General features: G+C 31.4%; 2 protein-coding genes across 4 annotated transcripts; one reads left to right on the forward strand and one right to left on the reverse strand.

Annotated features, from left to right (window-relative positions):
• Nucleotides 1-201: 201 nt before the first annotated feature.
• LOC113857201 lies at nt 202-7,081 on the reverse strand. The gene is made up of 4 exons (XM_027488997.1): nt 6,663-7,081; nt 6,508-6,588; nt 1,306-1,478; nt 202-1,161 (listed from the first exon to the last, which is right to left on the reverse strand). The coding sequence occupies exons 1-4, from the start codon at nt 6,952-6,954 to the stop codon at nt 967-969; spliced, it is 741 nt and encodes a 246-aa protein (XP_027344798.1). The 5' UTR covers nt 6,955-7,081; the 3' UTR covers nt 202-966.
• Nucleotides 7,082-14,994: 7,913 nt separating this feature from the next.
• On the forward strand, nt 14,995-18,584 carry LOC113856498 (serine/threonine-protein kinase ATM-like). Of its 3 annotated transcripts, none has more exons than XM_027488340.1 (4): nt 15,002-15,055; nt 15,171-15,330; nt 15,724-15,849; nt 16,490-18,455. In XM_027488340.1, the coding sequence occupies exons 3-4, from the start codon at nt 15,741-15,743 to the stop codon at nt 18,256-18,258; spliced, it is 1,878 nt and encodes a 625-aa protein (XP_027344141.1). In that variant the 5' UTR covers nt 15,002-15,055; nt 15,171-15,330; nt 15,724-15,740; the 3' UTR covers nt 18,259-18,455. The 3 variants fall into 3 exon arrangements, with proteins under 3 accessions (XP_027344133.1, XP_027344141.1, XP_027344148.1); XM_027488347.1 differs by having other exon boundaries at nt 15,005-15,055; nt 15,144-15,330; XM_027488332.1 differs by having other exon boundaries at nt 14,995-15,330; nt 16,490-18,584.

Consider the following 18,584-nt stretch of genomic DNA (forward strand, 5'->3'; position numbering starts at 1 on the left):
ATCACCACTTCTGATCAACTCTCATTCATCTTTGAATTTTAACTCTTAAATTTGAAGACACTTCTTATTAGACTTCTAATCTCTATCAAACATGTGATTTCACCATTATTTATCACTTATCTTTTATTTTATAAAACACTCAAATCATTAATTACTTTCAAATTTTCCTTTTAATATTAAAATTCTGTTTTTTTTTTCCTTCAAATCTTACTCTTCACAAACCAGTGAGTCTTTCGTGTATTATACAAAAAATATTATTAAATTAAAATCATTTTTAAAATAAAAAATTAAAGTGCATTGCATATTTTTTTTTTATAAAAAATTAACAAATTTTAGAAATTTAAAAGGTATCCTAATTGCTAACAAATTAAATCAAATTTCCAAACCCCCTTTCAATATCATATGTAACTACTAGAATTTCAAATAATTGATTATTGAAATCTATTATTCCATATTAAAAACAGACTATCATACATACCAAAATGTGAAGAACTAATAAGTTTCTATTCCTCTCTTTGTAGAGTGAGTTACACTCTTCATGTAAGTAAAGAGAGAAAACATGTTCCTTCCAAATATAATGATGTGATATTACATGAGATAGAATTTTTAAATTTTTATATTAACATTTCCCTTTTTTTTCATATCAATTCTCAACCAAATCTAACTGATATTTTTTTTATTACAAGAGGAATAAAAGGAAACGCTAAGTCCTGACAAAGAAGACTGAAGACATGTATGCAGAGTCAACTATTCACCATTGACGAAAATACTTAAGAAACAGCTTCAATTTAGACACCAAGCTTAGTTAAGGAAAGAGGCTATTGTCTTTGAGAGATGAAACTATGATTCAACTCAAAGGTAAAATGTTGAAGAGTTGAAAGGATAGAAATTTTTGTTTATCATGCAAATATTTACAAGTTAGTAGCAAAGAATATGTACATGAAAGCATGAAACACCAAAGAAGGCTCAAACAGAAGGACTAGATCTAAGAACCCTCTCAAGTTTCTCAGCTTTAATGTAATCCTTGTCATTAAGCGGTCCAGCAGGAAAAGGTGTGATTTCAACAATGAGATGGGGAGTTGGGAGCTCATCGAAAAGAGCTCTCACATTGTTGCAACACACACTTTCTCCATGAGCACTTTCCCTGCGGATTTGGCAACCCTACAATGGTTGTTTATTAGCAGCGTATTGAGTCAAGCATGTCTTGAGACATGAATTTAGAAAAACATAATCACAATATTGACAAAGGAGAACTACCAAAAAATGAGACTGAAAATTGAAACAGGGCTAAGGAAAAATGCAAACCTTGTGAGAGGTGGCATCAACAAAGTGATCATCATCTGATAATAGAGATGCAATAGCTTTAAGAAGTCGTCGCCCCTCAGATTTGGATGGAACTCTATAGTTCCTTCTAAGTGTACCCTTTGTTGTGGGATGCCATTTGCTAGCAGACTTCCTTCCATTAGCTCCTTCCTTTGCTGACCAAATAAAAAAATAGAAATGAACAATACATGCCGTAACTGAAAACACATCTTTTGCAACAACATCATCAATAAGAGATAACATAGACAAGGAAACACACTGGATTTGCATGCACTGAAAGAGTCAAGGCTCAAGAGAGAAAGACAACTAACAGCATAAACAAAATATGATAGACAGATCTGTTTGATGTTAGAATATCTTAATATTAGTAGTCTTATTATATTTATGCTAATATTTAGGTAAAGTACTAGTATTACTATTACAAGCCCAAAGCCAATAACAATAACACCAAAAACCCTAAAACGTTTTAACACTTCTCCTCAAGCTTATCCTTGTCACAAGTACTAGTAATCCCATAATAAGATAACATAAAATATCAATTTTTAAACCAACTCCACAAATCTCATCAAAGAACACAGGAACCTAATAGTGTAACACACCCCGAATAACAAAATGTTGAAGACATCCTTGGCAAATAGCTCATCGCTTCTCCTCAGCACATGTCCCAAGCATATGAGATTGTTCCTAGAGTCCTCAACCTTTCTCTTCAGTGGTCCTCTGTAAGGCCCCAAGTGTTAGTGATGAGTGGTGGGAAAAGTCAGGTTCTTAACTTTTCTATAAGTAGTGGAATAGCCGCCTAGCTGTCAACATTCTTTTTCTTTCTTAATTCAGGTTCTTCCATTTTCATTTACTGGTTTCTGACATCCTCTGATAGAGACCCAAAGAAGAAGATGCTAAATAAAATTGAGTTTTGTTGAACCCTTTTAATTGTTGACTGAAAGTCTGATTGAGACCCTTTTTCCACAAATAAGTCATAATTCCTATCATCCTCTGAACCTACTAACTGGTCTCCAAAATCGAGAAAAGTATTATACCACACAGTAATGACCTCCTAGCAAGTCCTCAAAACACAGTCAGGTATCATAATGCACAATATGTGATGGTCCTTCATGTAGGACCTAGTCACAGGTCTAGACTTATAAGAATCCTTCTTTCGACCTATAGTAAATATGAAATTTAGGGAAATAGACTCGTCACAGGCAAAGCCTCTTTTGAGGTAAATAATTCTAAGTATAATTGCTTGTCCATTATTTTATCAGTTCTATTAAAGACAGTTAACACAAAGGAAAGAAATCTATATATGATCTTATAGCTAACAAAAGGAAATAGATCTTAAATCATGATAAAGATATATATCATATCGAATAAAAGCAAACAGATGCTAAATCTTGATAATGATATGACCATATCTAATAAAAGGAGATAAATCCTAAATCATGATAAGATTATAAGAATCCTAAATAATATGATCTCAACTAATAAAAGGAAGCAGATCCTAATTCAATTGAGGAGATTTTACAAATAAAGGAAACAAAATTCTAATTCTGATGTGTTATGCTGCATCTACTGCTGCTGATTGCCTGATTCTCAAGCCACAAATGCATTCACATCATCACTACCAAGCCCGCTTTGACCTTGTCCACAAGCTCAAAACATCACACCTTCCTCAGATTCACTCTCATCACCGAGAACTTTCATCTAGAACAACTTTTTATTTTTGTCTCCTATTGAATAGGAGTCATCACATTTATAACACACTCCCTTAGCCATCCTTTCCACCATTTCTGTCTTCGTTAATCATTTGAAAAATAGTGAGGAAGAGGCTACTGCATTGCTGCTCCCAACAATTTTACTATTTGCCTCCCTCCCTTCTCATTAGAACCTTGTTAGTGGTTATGAGCGAATGCTACTAGTAGGTTTGGTAGTTTGAGTTTAGATTTTCTTTAGAAACACTTTGTTTGTGTTCTATGTCCAAGCCATATTCATGGCAACTTTGATGTTCCCTGGTTGCTGCATCTCAATGTTAATCTTCTGCCAATCAAGTAGTAGGCTAGAAGTGACTAGAATTGTCATTGATACTCCTCAACAGACTCTATCTGTTCAAGGTTCGTAAATTCTCTCCAGGGGCTGTTACTCAATGGTGGTCCAGATCTCACACAACAGCACTCCTTTAAATGCTCCCAGACAAGTTATGTCTCATTTTGCTCCATGTGATCAAACCATAATTGTGCCTCACCCAATGATGAAAAGCAGCTAAGCTCACCTTGCCTCCTTCTGCTATTCTTTCTTGGGTGAAGAATCTGACATCGTTTCAGCCACCCTAAAGGATCGCCAGTGCCAAAAAAAAAAAAAAAAAACAGGAAATTCCATTTTGGAGTACCTTGGAACCATGGGTCCCCTTGACCTTGATTTTAATCTGTCCACTGTTGTCTGACTGTGGTCTCTAGTCAATCTGTTGGAGATCCAATAGAGTCAATGGGCCCAAGTGCAAATTTGGTGCAGCAACAATCAAACAGGCCAACCACTTGGAGGGTAGATGTGAGAAGGAATAAGAAGAATAAGGATTGATGATGTGGCAGGGGGTGTAGTGTGTTTGGTGTGGGCCCAAGGTGGTTTTGAGTGATCTTCTGTTCTATTGGGATGGAGTGAGGAGAGAGAGGGCATCTTGCGAAAGATTATGGAATTCATTACAGATAGAGAGCTATCGCTCTCTGATAGGAGCCTTGTTCTGTGGATAGGAATATCATTTCATGTATTTTCCTTTTGATCATTTAATAATACAAGTAACATTTCTCTTTCAAATATTTTTTGCAATTGTTCCTTTATCCCTAAACGATTTTGCATCACAATCCCTTCTCTGAACCATCAATTATAATGGAATGTTCTGCAATCTTCTCCTCCAACACACATTGTGATAGGGTGCCAAATATGAATTCGAATTCCAGCAAGTAATCCTCAACATTCCCAGTCTGAGATAAATCTTTCAATTCTTCAAATGGATCATCACTCCGGCAACCTCCATAACGTCTGATCAGCTCCCTTTTTAATTTATCCCACGTCAATCCATCCACCAACTCCTGAAGAAGATTGAACCAGTGAATGGTGGCTCCTTCCATACTTAACTTGGCCAAGCGTACTTTCACGTCCTTCGTTGACTCTTGTACTTCAAAATGTGTCTCTGCTCGAGTGATCCATACTATATTGGAGGAATTTGCCAAATTAAGCACTAGCCATTCAGAAGACCGTCGTGAGTCTTTTTCTGAGACGGACTCATTGACTGAGTATAGGATGGGGGCAAAGAAGGTGGAATTACCCGTGTTTGATGGCATTGATATTATATATGCTATGTTATTAATCAGATTATGCAGTAAAACTTAGTAAAAGAGCTCAAGCTCTACAATGTTAAGGTAGATTTCCCAGAGTTAGTAATTGACTCCTCCAGAGAGTAAACTCTCCTTAGAAAAACCAACAATATTCTTGCCTACCTCACTCCCACTCCCTTCTCGAATCCGGTAGGTCAAAACAATGATAGAAACAAATTATATATGTTGTGTTATTAATCAGATTATCCAGTAAAACTGAGTAAAACTATCCCTTCACCAAACACAGGCCCATCACCCTTCCTTATAGTATTTGCCATATTTGGCACCCTATCACATTGCATAGCCATTTATTCCATAATGGCATCCAATTTTTTGGCTGCCAAATTCTCCATGTCACCCATGAGAACCAGTTCTTATGATCCTTCAGATAGGACCTAGTCACAGCTCAACTCTAGAAGTGTAAAAATCCTTCTTTCAACCTATAGTCAATAGGAAATTTAAGGGAACTAGACTTGTCCTTGACAAAAGCCTCTTTTGAGGTAACTAATTCTAAGTATGATTAGCTTATCCTTTATGAATACTTTCAGTCCGTAATCCCTCTTAAAAACTGTTAATATAAAGGAAAGAAATCTACATGATATGATCTTATAGCTAATAAAAGGAAATAGATCCTAAATCATGATAATGATATAAACTTATTTAAGGAAAAAATCCTAAATCTTGATAATGATATGATCATATTAATATAAGGAAATTACCTAAATCATGATAAGAATCTTAAACGATATGATCTCAGTCTCAACTAATAAAAGGAAACAAATCCTAAATCAATCAAGGAGATTTTACGAATAAAGGAAACAAAGAAAATTATTTTATGATGTGTTATGTTGCATCTATTGCTGCTGATTCTTGACCCACAATTGTGTCCACATCACCATGACCTTTACTTGTGTCCAAAAGCATTCAAACCACAATCCCCCATTAACAGCAGGACAACATTACTAACTAAACGAGAACAGCCTTCAACTCCCTGAGTAACTCCCCCTATATGATGCCACCTAGCACAAACCAGCTTAAACACAGCAGAAATATTCATCCCAGAAGAGTGTGCACAATTAAAAAAAATAAAAATAAATAAATAAACTTTACTCTTGACAGCCAATCTAAGCTAGAAATGACCTTCAATTCAATACAGACCACAAACTGCAGTACAAGTTACATCATTCGTCAGAAACCAATCAGCTCTAATTTTTAATAGGAAGCTATCGCTAAGAAAAGGGAAACTGGGATAACTCCAGCTCCAAGACCAGAAACACCCATAGTTGCACCTTTCTAGTCAGCCAAAACCATATGAAACCAGGTTGATTCCTGCTCCGAGACATGTAATGATCCTAGTCATCGTTACCTACTACTATAGATGTAGAAGACAAAAAGGTAAGGATTAAATATTAACCTTCTACATGAGTAGGAGGTTAGCGGATTAAGCAAAATTCTTCTTTAAATTGACCCACAAATATATATACATACTATATTCTGCTAAACCATGACATGAAGTAAAAACTGAAGAAGCATAATGCAGCAAACTCAATGCTCTGGCATTCTAAAAAACTACTCTGAAATGACTCAAGGGCATAGTTAGACCACACGAATGTGAAACATTAATGTACACAGCAACAAACAAAGCACATACGCTAAACGAGTTAGAAGAAACACGACATGCTTCAATGCTGCCCTATACCTAGAATAAGAGAAAAGTAAAAAGGGGGTATAGAGAAAAAGAAGGGTAGAGTTAGCGAAGTCCTATATTAACATCGGTTTTAGTATTAAGAAAAATGGAATCAACATGATATTTGGTACAGACCTGGTTTTCCTAGTATGGCGTGGGTCCATTTGGAGAATCCCAAGTCAGCAGCAGATTCATCGGTGTGGCCAATTTCCAAATCTGGAAAAGCAAAGAAGCATTTAAATTATGAAGCGTTGCAATTGGAAAGGGTAAAGGAAGAGAAAGAAATTAACCAGAGACAAGTGGGTTGGCTTGAGATCCAGCCAAACCAGCCTTCAGGAGCGCATAAAAGATGCAGAGTCTACCAGCCCACAGAACTGGAGCCTCAAGCAAAGACGCGTGAGTATGGCTATGGGCAGTGCTGTTCTTGCCTTGCCTGTTACACACTGAAGTTTCACTTGAAAACATTAATCTTTTGAGGGCCACACCATGAAAGAGGCTTTTGGGTAACACAGTTGAGGGATTCAGAGCACTGTGAAGATTAGAGGCACCCATGATTTGAACAATGGAAAGAGAATGAGCCATTACGACGTCTCTCCCTGTGTCTGCAGTGCACACAAGAAATGATATTTTCCTCGGTTCACTTCCTCACGACGTCGTATATCTTGTCGGGTCCAACAATGTTTTGGATAAGATTACTTCCTTTTAGGGTGATGAAGATGTGAAGTGTTATAATTATATAGGTCCAATTGCTCTTTCCAAACATCTATTTACACATTTTGATAAACTTTAGTTTTTTAATTTTTAATTTTAATAATTGTATTAAATTATAATCTAATTATTAATGGTATTTGTTGATGTGTATTACCATAATCTTTCTTAGCAAGAACTTTAGGTTTTTCAACTTTTGCCTTTATACAATTTTTTTTATTAGCAAATTTTAACCATTTATAAAGAACTTATTTGTGACAAAAAAATTCAATAGAAAAATAATTTTATTGTCAGAGGAGTTGTTTGAAATTTTTTATTAATAACTTATTTAAGTTTTTCTTATGACATAATTACTTATGTTTGAATTAATTTATGAAAGTAGTTTAAAATATTTTTATAAGTTGTTTTTCCTTTATTTTTATAAGTTACTCAAATAAACATATAAATAGTAGTTTATGTGAAAATAAAAGAGTCACTTTTTGAATCTTACCAAATAATAATAGAAAAAAATTATTTATTTTTGTTTTATTAGATTGTTGTTCTTAAGTTATATAAATGAAAAAAAGAATTATAATCAATAAAAAATTTGGGTTGTAAGCTTATAAAGCATATCCCATTGTTCCTTTTTCTCATATATATATATATATATATATATATATATATATATAGGGGCAGAATCTTTTTACACTTGTGTAAATTTAAAATCTCTTATACCTAATATGAACTTTTTATTTAATTTAAATCTAATAGTCAGTAAAGTAATAAATTATAAATCGTTAGATTTAAGGTAAATGAAAGGCTGAAATTGGGTGTAAGAAGATCTTTCTCCATATATATATATATATATATATATATATATATATATATATATATATCCTCTTTTATAGTAAGCTCTTTGATCATTTATTAAAGTACTAATAATGACTTCCTTCTTCCTTGACATTGTGACCATTTCAGGCTCTATCTTCTTCCCTATTCCAAGCTTCCTTTCCTTTTCTGAGGAGTGCACCATAAAGGACGGACTAAGGTGACATCCATCTTTCTCCTGAAGGCTCTCTTTTCTTATCTTCTTAACTCCGAAACTATTTCACATTTAGCTAGACAATACAGAGATTGTACTAGTAGCTTTTATTTAATAGTTAGTTAGCAGGGTTGTTGCATTGGAAATTAATTGCTTTGTCTTAGTCTACTGATTATTTTTATTTAGTCCTGAGCATGTTTTACTTTCTTCTATCAAACACCCCCCTTACACTTTTTAAATATGTTTTACTTCTCTCTTTGGTTGTCGTGCCTTCCTCTTTCCCATTTTATCCTTACTCCTTTGTTTGGATCTCAACATTTATAAAACTTAGTTCTTTCCTTGTTTGTTTCCTTTTTCTCATTCCTATTATTTCATTAAAATTCTTTGTGCGCACCTTTTTATTGTTTGTCTTCTCATTTCTATGCTTGTCGGAGTTCATCACTTTAGGCTTAATTAACCTATTCTCTTCTTTTTCCTTTCAAGTTACTTGTTGGCACTTTCTATTTTTGTTTTATTTCATGTGTCTTCACCTATTTCTTTTTATTTCTTTTCACTTATTATTTACTTTTTTTTGTGCAAACTGTTAATAAGACAATGATGAAAGCATTCACTAACTTATTCAATCTCACTTTTGTACTTGATGAAAAGAATAAAATATAAAAATAATTGTCCACATATATTGAACCAAATAGAACTTAAGATGAACTAAGAGATACCATGTTTGACTATAAGCCAATATATATACGATTGGTGTTTGATTAACTCACTTATTCATCATAGGAATTTTAAAAAATAATATTAATGTAGGTCCCATTTACATTAACTATTTTATTTTATTTGTTATGTTGGTATATGCACTAAAAATTTGAATATTTATTATAAATAAATATAAAAAATATCTAGTGTTACAAACATAGAACAAATCCACTAGAACTGTAGTATTTTAGTTGGACTAAAATAATATCTTGTTATTCATAAAGACTTGGATAGACACATAGAAGTCTTCTAAATGACTAAGGAATAAAAGAAAAGACAAGAGAAAAGTTCAAGAAAAATCCCTAAACTTAAACTCAAAAAGTTATAAAATGAAAAAATGAGATTATATGTTAAAATTAGTCTACATAACATCTATTTATAGAGTTTGGAGTTTTATCAGACATCATGACACAAACCTTGAGCATTAGACTGCTTGCAAGTCTTCATTTAGTTTTTTTTTTTTTTGACATAACTACAATGTTGCAACACCAATTCTTAGTGTTAAACACACAAGCTTTTGGTGGCAACTCCAGCTTTGAACATTGGAGCGCCCAATAATTAGAAACCTAATATTTTCTTTGTGAACATACATTAGAACCTGTAGAAGCCTTATTTACTATGTTGGTTTTGTGAGCGAGTGTTATGGGTGTTGGAATGCCCAAGATAAAACTCCCAACTTTGAACTTTGTGTAATTTGGACTCTAAGCACTTGAATGCTTAGAGTAATTTTTAAATAATTTAAGTTAAAATTGCAAATACTCATTAACTTATATAAAGTTTAGAAAAATAATTATTTTATAAAATTAGTTAAAAAATGTTACCAATTACATTTAAATAGCCTCTAAAAAGTGCTAAATATATGCCAAAATACAACTTAATTGTGACTTCATTAGTAAGTTCTCTATGATCTTTAAAAATATGTGTACCACAAAACAAGAAATAAAGGTGAGAAAAATAAATATATCACTAATCATGGAATATCATAAGTAAATCAAAAGAACATGTTTTTCTCATCCAAATATATCACTTCATGAATATCTCTTCTCTTATTTTATCTTTTTATAAATCTTAATTCCACATTCACAACAAATCATCATCCTAATGAGAATTTAAAGTATCTACCATAAATAATGCTCAAAATTATATATATAATCTCATAGGTAAGTATAATTCATTGTCATTATAGCTTCCACACACCACAAATTATGCCCTTAAAAAAGTTCAACACACAAGCACGCATTGTTCTCTTAAACAAATCCAATATCTAGACACTTCACCTTGGTCAGCCATACCCTTAAATAAGTCTAATACCTAGTGTGATTCACTGCATCACATTACTTTATATATCTTTTTAAACTTGATCATTCTCATATAATTTAACAAATTTCTATTACAAGTAAGGTTTCACGAATCAAGTTAATCAATTCACATAAAATCAATCAATAATAAGTGCTTACATGCCAACATGCCAATAGAATAAAGATAATAAAAAATAAAGTTAGAAATCAACTTAAGATTTGAATCAAGTTTTTGGAATAATAAACACAATCAATTCATTTCACTCAATTTATTTAAATGTAACAAAGCTCAAAGAATCAACATATTAGATAAGCAATATTTCAATCTAACTTTGAATTCTTATTCCTTTATCTTCATTATTATATTTTTCTTTTATCTTTTAATAACCAAAGAATAACATAAATCTAATGTCAAGAAGTTAAAGATAAGAAATATTTACAGATCTTGCAACTGAATCAAAAAGATGTTTAAGATTATAATTAGGACAAGAGTGATAGGATTCAATATAACATTACTTCCTTATCCATTTTAACTTTTTCATGAGATATGTGTTAGTAACACTTATTCGAAAAGAAATATATGATATATACTTAATAAAGTACAATCACTTATAAAGTTAAAAAATAGATAATAATAATAATAATAATTATTATTATTATTATTGTTATTATTATTATTATTATTATTATTATTATTATTAAAAAAACAAAATGAGTTGTATGATTATTATAAAAATAAAAAAAATAAAAATGTTAAATAAGTAATGGCAATGTAAGAATATTTTAAATAAAAATAAAAAATCCAAAAAATTGGATAGGTTATATAAGTATTTAAAATGAAAAATATCTAAGGACATTCATTTTCAACACCCAAAACAACTATTTTTTAATTGTAAAACATGTAATTAACACAAGGTATAAGCATGAAAAACTAAATAAAAAATTATCTATCATCTAGCAATTTTAACTCAATAACCTTGAAAGTATTTCTTTTTCATTAAAACAATTGGCTAAACACTAATAATATGTGAAAAATAAAGCAATATCATTCACTTATTACACCTAATAAACCAAAATTAATTATAAACAAATGGTTAATTCCTCCTTATAAATAATGTCGACTAATAATAGAAATTAAAATAAATTATAAGCGTAATTAAAATTTTTTATTATCTCTTCAACAATTTGAAAACTCACGCAAGAGAGTTTAAAGAGAATTCAAAGAAAAAAATTAATTTTCAAAAGTAATAATCTTCAACTTTGTATGGAGCATTAGCTTGAAATCGTGTCTGGTAATCTTATACTCTACTAACATTTCACAACGCATTGAAGAAACACATCCTATACATATCACCCTCAACAATGACATTGGTAATTTTTTATTGTTTTTTATCATTGCCTTTTTTATAGTAGCTTCAATTTTGCAACCCTACAAATTAAAAAGAAAATTTAAATATTAATTCTCACAAATCACAAAAGAATAAAAAATATAATATACATGTGACAGACCTTCACATCAACTAAGAGTAGTTATTTTGCAAGAGCTTTACTTAAATCATTCATAGGATAAACACAATAATTTCAAAAGTCAACTTCACAACCTATATCAGAACCAAGATTGCAATGGACCCTAAAACCTCCCTTCTATATAAATAAACTACACCCTCAACAAGATAATGGGAAACTCTTATGTAAATAAATTATAAGCATTTTGTCATAAAATTTAAATTCAAAATGAGCATAAAATGTAATGACTTATAAACAATAAAAATCACTAACTCAACAATCAACTACCCATTCCTCTAAACCAAAAATCTCAATACTTCAAGCTCTGATATCTATATCCTCGTTAATAGGAAACAAATGAATTTTCATACAATTTAAATATTAGATCAAATATTAAACCTAAACCAAACAATTAGTACAACCAATTACTTGCATCTTAAACAGATAAAAGAATGACGCATTGATAAACATCAACACCCATAATCGCAATCAAACATTCACTACAAATTACAATTGTCAATTTAAAAAATTATTTTCTCAATATTAAATATGAGAGACATCACTTAATTTCTATTACAACACCAAGATCCTTCACTCATACAAATTCAAACATAATGATACTTAAGATATGGTCATACCTAAAAATTGTTACTCGTTACAAAACTTATCCTTAAAATACTTATTATTGTCATGAGTTGCCAATTCAAATTTTTGTAGAAAAACAATAAATTGAATCAAACAACACAGATGTTTACCTAAGTTACCTCTCCCTTTTTTTTTTCTTTTTGCTAAAAATAAACAATTCACTGAATCACATACATAATAACCCAATCAATGTGAACATGTTTAAAAAATGAAATATTAGCATTACACGCTTCCTAAAACACACTATACTGTTTATTAAAAATTTTTAAAATCTATAAAATTATGAATGATATTCATATAATTTTGTAATTTTTAATAAATTCCAATCAATAATAAAAAATATATTAAAATATTTTTCATTTAAAAAAGTAAAATATAAAAAGATGATCAAAGTCGCAGTCTAAGTATGTAATCCAATTCCGCTAAAACCTATAAATAATAATAATAATAAACAACTTTATAACGTGAACACTTCATAACAGTTGCTGAAAAAGTATGTGTTTTTTTTTTGGAGAATTCAATAGGTATAATCAAATGTCATTTATTTATATATTAAGTTTAAAATATTAATCTGTTTATAAACTAGTATTTATTTTAAAAGGGTATAAAAAATTTAGAATATAAGTAAACATTTATTGTCCTAACTTTTAAGGTTATAAACTATTTAAAGTAAATTAAATATGAAAAAAATCATTTAAACACATATATAATCATTAAATTTTAAATTATGATCAAATAATTTAATATATCTTTTATGTTATTTTATGCTTAAAAAATAATTTGACTATTAAATTTATTAAATACTTTTGTATATCTAATAAAATTTTAATATATAATGTATGACTATTCTACTATATTAAGTAATAAATATTCTAAGTAGAAAAAAATTAAAGTGATAAGAATTTTAAAATTTAAAAAGTTATAGAAAAATTAAAATTGAATTAGAAATTTAAACATAAATAAAAGCAAATGATATAATGAAGAAAATAGTAGTTGTTAAAAATACTGTCATGTTAAAATTATTCCTAAAAATGTTTTTATTTATAAATGAACTTAGATTTAATATAAAGATAAATTTAATTAAATAAATTATTAATTTTATTTTTAATTATATTTTTAACATTCAATTAATTTTTCAAAATTTAATTGTCTTATCTCTTGCATATATTTATTTATTTATCTCTTAAGTTTTTTTCAAATACCAGTGAACAATTTACACTGTTTCCTTTCTTTCACCTAGGAAGTGTGAGGCTCATTTCTGTTAGACATCATTAGATGTAACTTGAAATCTAGTATAACACATTTTTAAGATAAACTTTTCAAATCTTTTTCTATAGAAAACATTAATTTGTCAACTATACACCCAAACACACAAAAACTTGAATTTAACAAAATTGTCTATTTTATATCATAATTTCTCATTTAGATAACTCTTGAAAACATTTTTGTTTAAGAATAAGAACTCATGATGAATATATAGAGATATATAATTTAATTTTTACCCATTAAAGATTTCTTATCGTGCCTTTATATTAAATATTTATTAATTTAAATTAAATTTTTATAACTTATTCTTAATTTTTTTGCTATTAATTTATTTTTAAGTTTATATCTATTTATTTTTTATTATAGTGGAATATGTATTAATATATCATTATATCAATCAAACTTGTTGTATACTTTTTGAGTATTAATTGTTGAATGATATTTAAGAAATTTTTTTTTCAAATGAAAGCATTTTCAGTAATCGGTTCTCTTTCTCATCATGCAAAATATTTTTTTTTTACATAAATCAATTTTTTAAATTTAATATTAATTCAAATTTTAATTTTTAATAATTTAAATTTAACTTTTTTTTTCTAAACCATCAATATCATTAACTAAAAGTAATCATATTTTAGCAAAGTAGAATCATTAGTCTCCCTCTAAATAATTAACTTAACTATATTAGTTGAGACTCAAACTCAAAATTACAGACTAAGATAAAACAATACTCTATTAATTGATGTTTAAATTATTATTATTATTAATAATCATAATTTTTTTTAAAATTTATTAAATTTTAAAATAATCTTGCATTGTACTTTTCAAACGAGATATAATTACTGAGTAGACAAAGTTGTTCCTCCGTATATTTAACAACCATGAATTATATATTTAATTATTTATTAATTTTTTATAATTTAGCGATTCTCATTTAATATACGAACATATCACCATTTAAATTCAAACAAGACTTAAAAATGCACAATTAAAATTATAAAAGGTGCACAATTAATTTTAGTTTTTAAAAATTGAATTTAAATTTTAAAAATAAGAAAATAAAATATCCCATGTCTTTCCGTTAGAAAGAATAAATTAAAAAGTAAAAAATACAAATCGATTCCGAGAATCTTTTATTTGTTGCAAACGGCGATTCAATTTTTAATTTTAGTTTTTAATTACCTCTTTTTTGTTATATTTTTTAGTTACTTTGATAGCGGCATCAAGGGGTGACCCGCAAGGTCGAGATCCGACCCGACCCGACCCGACAAAGAAAATAAGTTGAAAGGTTTATTAGGTCAGAAAGGAAGTGGAAAGGTTAACGTCGGAGAGAGACCGGATCGGGTTACGACGGGTTCGAGTCAATGTTCGGGTTACCCGAACCGTTATAATTATGCAAATTAATAGCGTTTATTGTTCTGCTTCAGCGTCTCTTGCAGTGGAGGGACTCAAGGGGAGAGAGAGGGTTGAGGTTAAGCGAAGCAAGGTTTCACATTCTTCCACTCTCATTCTTTCTTTTCCGAAGCTTCGTTGACTCTTCCACTCTTTCTAACTATTTTGGTTCATCAATGGAGATTGTGGTTCCTTTCTTGTAAACGCAGATGGGATCCTCATCTTCGCCGTTTAACTGTGAACGACAACCGTAGACACAAATCACGCGTCGTTCTTTTCTTATTCTCCTTTCAACTACTGGCACGGGTTTTCTTCAAAGGAACATTGTTGTTGCAATTCGTGAGTCGCTGTCATTTTGCCATTCGCAAGGTACCCTCAAACCCTAAGCTATGTCTTTTTCTTTTTTGTTTGGGACCTGCATTTTTGTTCCTTGTCTTTTCTGTTATAATTGGCGTTTTGTGTATAAAATTTAGGGTATTATGATATTTTATTTTTTGCAGGTCATTTGTTTATTTATTTTGTGAGTAATTAATGGATGTCATGTCTTGATATTTGATAACGTAAATGTTGTTGTTGTTTTAGTGTGAGGATTTGTGTAAGTTAAAATTTTTGTGTCTTGCATGCATGTGTTGTTTCGAGAATTGATTCGTAAGTGGAACTGGTACGAGGTTTTTTGGTATTTTTCTTTGTTCCTTCAGTCTTTGTTTGTTCCATTCTGAGTGGTTTGCTAATCGTGGCTGTGTTGTGCATTGTGTGAGGTAGTGTTTTAGAAGGTTGCAATGAATATGGATCAGACAGAAGGGCGCGTGGATTTCAATTCGGGTGATGAAACAAAAAAGAATGAAAACATCATCGTGACTGAAGAAGCAGTGGAGAAAGTCAAAGGCTGTAAGTTGTTCGTGTTGAAGTTATTATCTCATTTGTCTGAGATGTTAAGTTATGCATGCTGGTTGTGAATGCTTTTCAAAGATTGTCATGCCCTTCACGGAAATCTGGTTTTCTACTTTTTGTGTAGGTTCTTAAATTATCAGGTGTCGTGCATAAATCATTGTTCGACCATTTGATTGCGAAAAGTTCATGTGCTTAATCTAGAGAGTTTATATGTATTTTTGTAGAATTCCTGATTCTTAAATGTGACGCATATCAGAATATCAAAATGTCACTTTGACTTGGACTTTTGGCATGTTTCTGATTCTTACTTGGTATACGTATGTCCAGAAATTTTTTTAGGTGTTAAACTCTTAATCCATGCAGTTACTCCCCCATGGGTGCCTGATTCATCTGTCGAAGAGCAAGAGCGCTTTGTATATTAACCTAACCCAGTGTAATTTGTGGTTGTGTATCATATGAGTTGCTTCAGTACTATGTTTGTTGTATTGAGAGTGGCCTCTTCATATTTGTCATATAATATGTTGAATGCTTGTGAATCGGTTGGCTACTGTTTAATATGGTGTAATACACAACCTGACCTTGCGGTTTGAAATGGTTGGCTACAAGATGTTGATTGGGCATTTTTTCTCCTTTGCAGCAGGCATCTATTCCAGAGGTCGGAGAAGAAGTAAATATTTATCTTCCCCCTACACAAACGTTGGACAAAAAGAAAAAGAATTGCCTACTGAAACAAAAGACTTGAGGACACCATCTCGTACTCGGAGAGCAGAGGCTTCAGGGGTAACTACTAGCCGATTAAATGGATCTTCTTCATATGCTAAATTGGGTAGCAAGAGATTCCGAAGGAACTGGCACCGAAAATTCATCAGCTCTAGTTCTACGTCTGGCAGTCCAGAATTCATAAATGCATCTCCCAATGAATTGCTTTCAGGACTTTATTCTACAGCTGTTGATTGTATGTTTCCTGTTGAGGATAAAAGCTTTGATTTGGTCGAGTGGTTCTTTTGCAGATATAGAGTATCAGCATTTCATGACGAGGCTGAACTTGCTACATCCCTGGTTAATGAGAATGGAAGAGAAATAGGGAAACATGTGGGTAATGATTTACCTGCTGTCAAAAGTGAGAAGAGAAAGAACAATAAAATGGAAAATGCAGTAAGGCGTAAGACAAAATCACTTTCTGGTCTATCAGATTTGAATGGAAACACTTCTAGTGGGGGCACTCCGAGGCCTGGGAAAAAACTGAAGCGAAAGAGGAAGGTGGAAGAAGTAACTTCATCACATCAGCTACAAAATGTTGAGATAAATTTAAATGAGACCTGCAGCAATTACAGCTCAATTCCTGAAGCTCCTCAAAATCTGATTTGCCTTGCTTCTGAAGAAAATGTTGTGCATATAAAGAGAGAGAAGATTGAAGCTCCCCAAGAGCAACAAAGTACTGAAATTACTTCAGTGTGTACAGATGCGAAAAGCCATAAATGCAACTCCCTGGTAATAGATCTGCAGTTTAGATCCCGACATGTACCTGTTGTTTTTCCTGAGAAAAGTAGTGATGAAAATAAAGAACGTGTTTTCATAGCTTCAAATCCAGAATCATGTGTTTCCCAAGAAGGACCTGTCTTTAATGTTACTAATCGTACCTTGTTGGCTACTCCTGAGGTTGGTTCTGCTTCAGTAAATAAAACAGTGAGGAAGAAAAGAATGGAGAAAGCAGCACCAGAGCCTCTCAATACTAAACTTGCTGTAGAGATTCCTGATTTGAACAGTACTAGCATTGAATGCAATTCAGTCAGCCCCAAATTTAAGACAATAAATTTCCTTTCGCCTGAATTCAAATCAGAGCAGCCAAGAAGCTTGTCTGCTGGTTCAGGACCTAACAACACTATCAATAACAATAGAGTGGAGGGCAATGGAGAATCCCTTGGAACCTGTCTTCTCCTACGTTTCGCTGCTGGATTTTATATCCCATCAAAAGAAGATTTAATGACTACATTTTGCCGGTTTGGTCCCTTGAAGGCATCTGAAACTCAGATGTTAAAAGACACTGGTAGTGCACAAGTTGTTTTTGTTAGAAGTGCAGATGCTGCAGAAGCATTTCGAAGTCTCGAGCAGAACAAACTAATTGCCTTGGGTGGTTTGACTATTGTTGAGTACAAGCTTCAACATCTTTCTGTGGCATGTCCGCCGGTGGAGCAAGTTGTGACCCCCACTCAACCAACTGGGTTCATGCCAATGCCAGTGGCTGGTGTGGCACATCCTCCTCTTCAGTATATTAAGCAAAACTTGCAGATGATGGCATCGGTCTTGGAGAATTCAGGGAATAGTCTTTCTCCTCAGGCGAGAGCCAAATTGGATGCCGATATAAAGAACCTTATGAGAAAGGTGAATTCCAGGATTAATGTCTGAACATAAGTGTTGGAAGCTTTTCTTTTTAAACTAATCATCATTGTAGTTAAGTAGGTTAGACTTAGTCGTCAGAGCTTTTGTTCAAGTGGTCTGGTGGACTTTCCTCTTCATTTTTTGACTTTGCTCAATTCATTTGGAGAATGACTCAAGGATATTTATGCTTGGACGTCATTTGATTCATTATCAGATCTAATGTTTACCGAGCCGCTCATCTGTACTTGTGCTTATATATATCAAGCGACGCGGTCAAGTTTTTTTTAACTTAGAATTGAGAAATTTATGTTAGAATACAATAGTTGTCGATAAATACAAAAATCTCACATTCG

Source organism: Abrus precatorius, unplaced genomic scaffold (assembly GCF_003935025.1).
Source record: "Abrus precatorius isolate BTA unplaced genomic scaffold, Abrus_2018 Scaffold1, whole genome shotgun sequence".
Classification (NCBI taxonomy): Eukaryota; Viridiplantae; Streptophyta; class Magnoliopsida; order Fabales; family Fabaceae; genus Abrus; species Abrus precatorius.

Excerpts from the sequence above, each read along its gene's own strand:
- LOC113856498 (XM_027488332.1), top strand. The coding sequence starts at position 15,741 with ATGAATATGGATCAGACAGAAGGGCGCGTGGATTTCAATTCGGGTGAT. Across the intron at positions 15,850-16,489 it reads AGTGGAGAAAGTCAAAGGCT|CAGGCATCTATTCCAGAGGT; the intron begins GTAAGTTGTTCG and ends TCTCCTTTGCAG.
- LOC113857201 (XM_027488997.1), bottom strand. The coding sequence starts at position 6,954 with ATGGCTCATTCTCTTTCCATTGTTCAAATCATGGGTGCCTCTAATCTT. Across the intron at positions 6,589-6,662 it reads AGCCAACCCACTTGTCTCTG|ATTTGGAAATTGGCCACACC; the intron begins GTTAATTTCTTT and ends TTGCTTTTCCAG. Across the intron at positions 1,162-1,305 it reads TTGATGCCACCTCTCACAAG|GGTTGCCAAATCCGCAGGGA; the intron begins GTTTGCATTTTT and ends CAACCATTGTAG.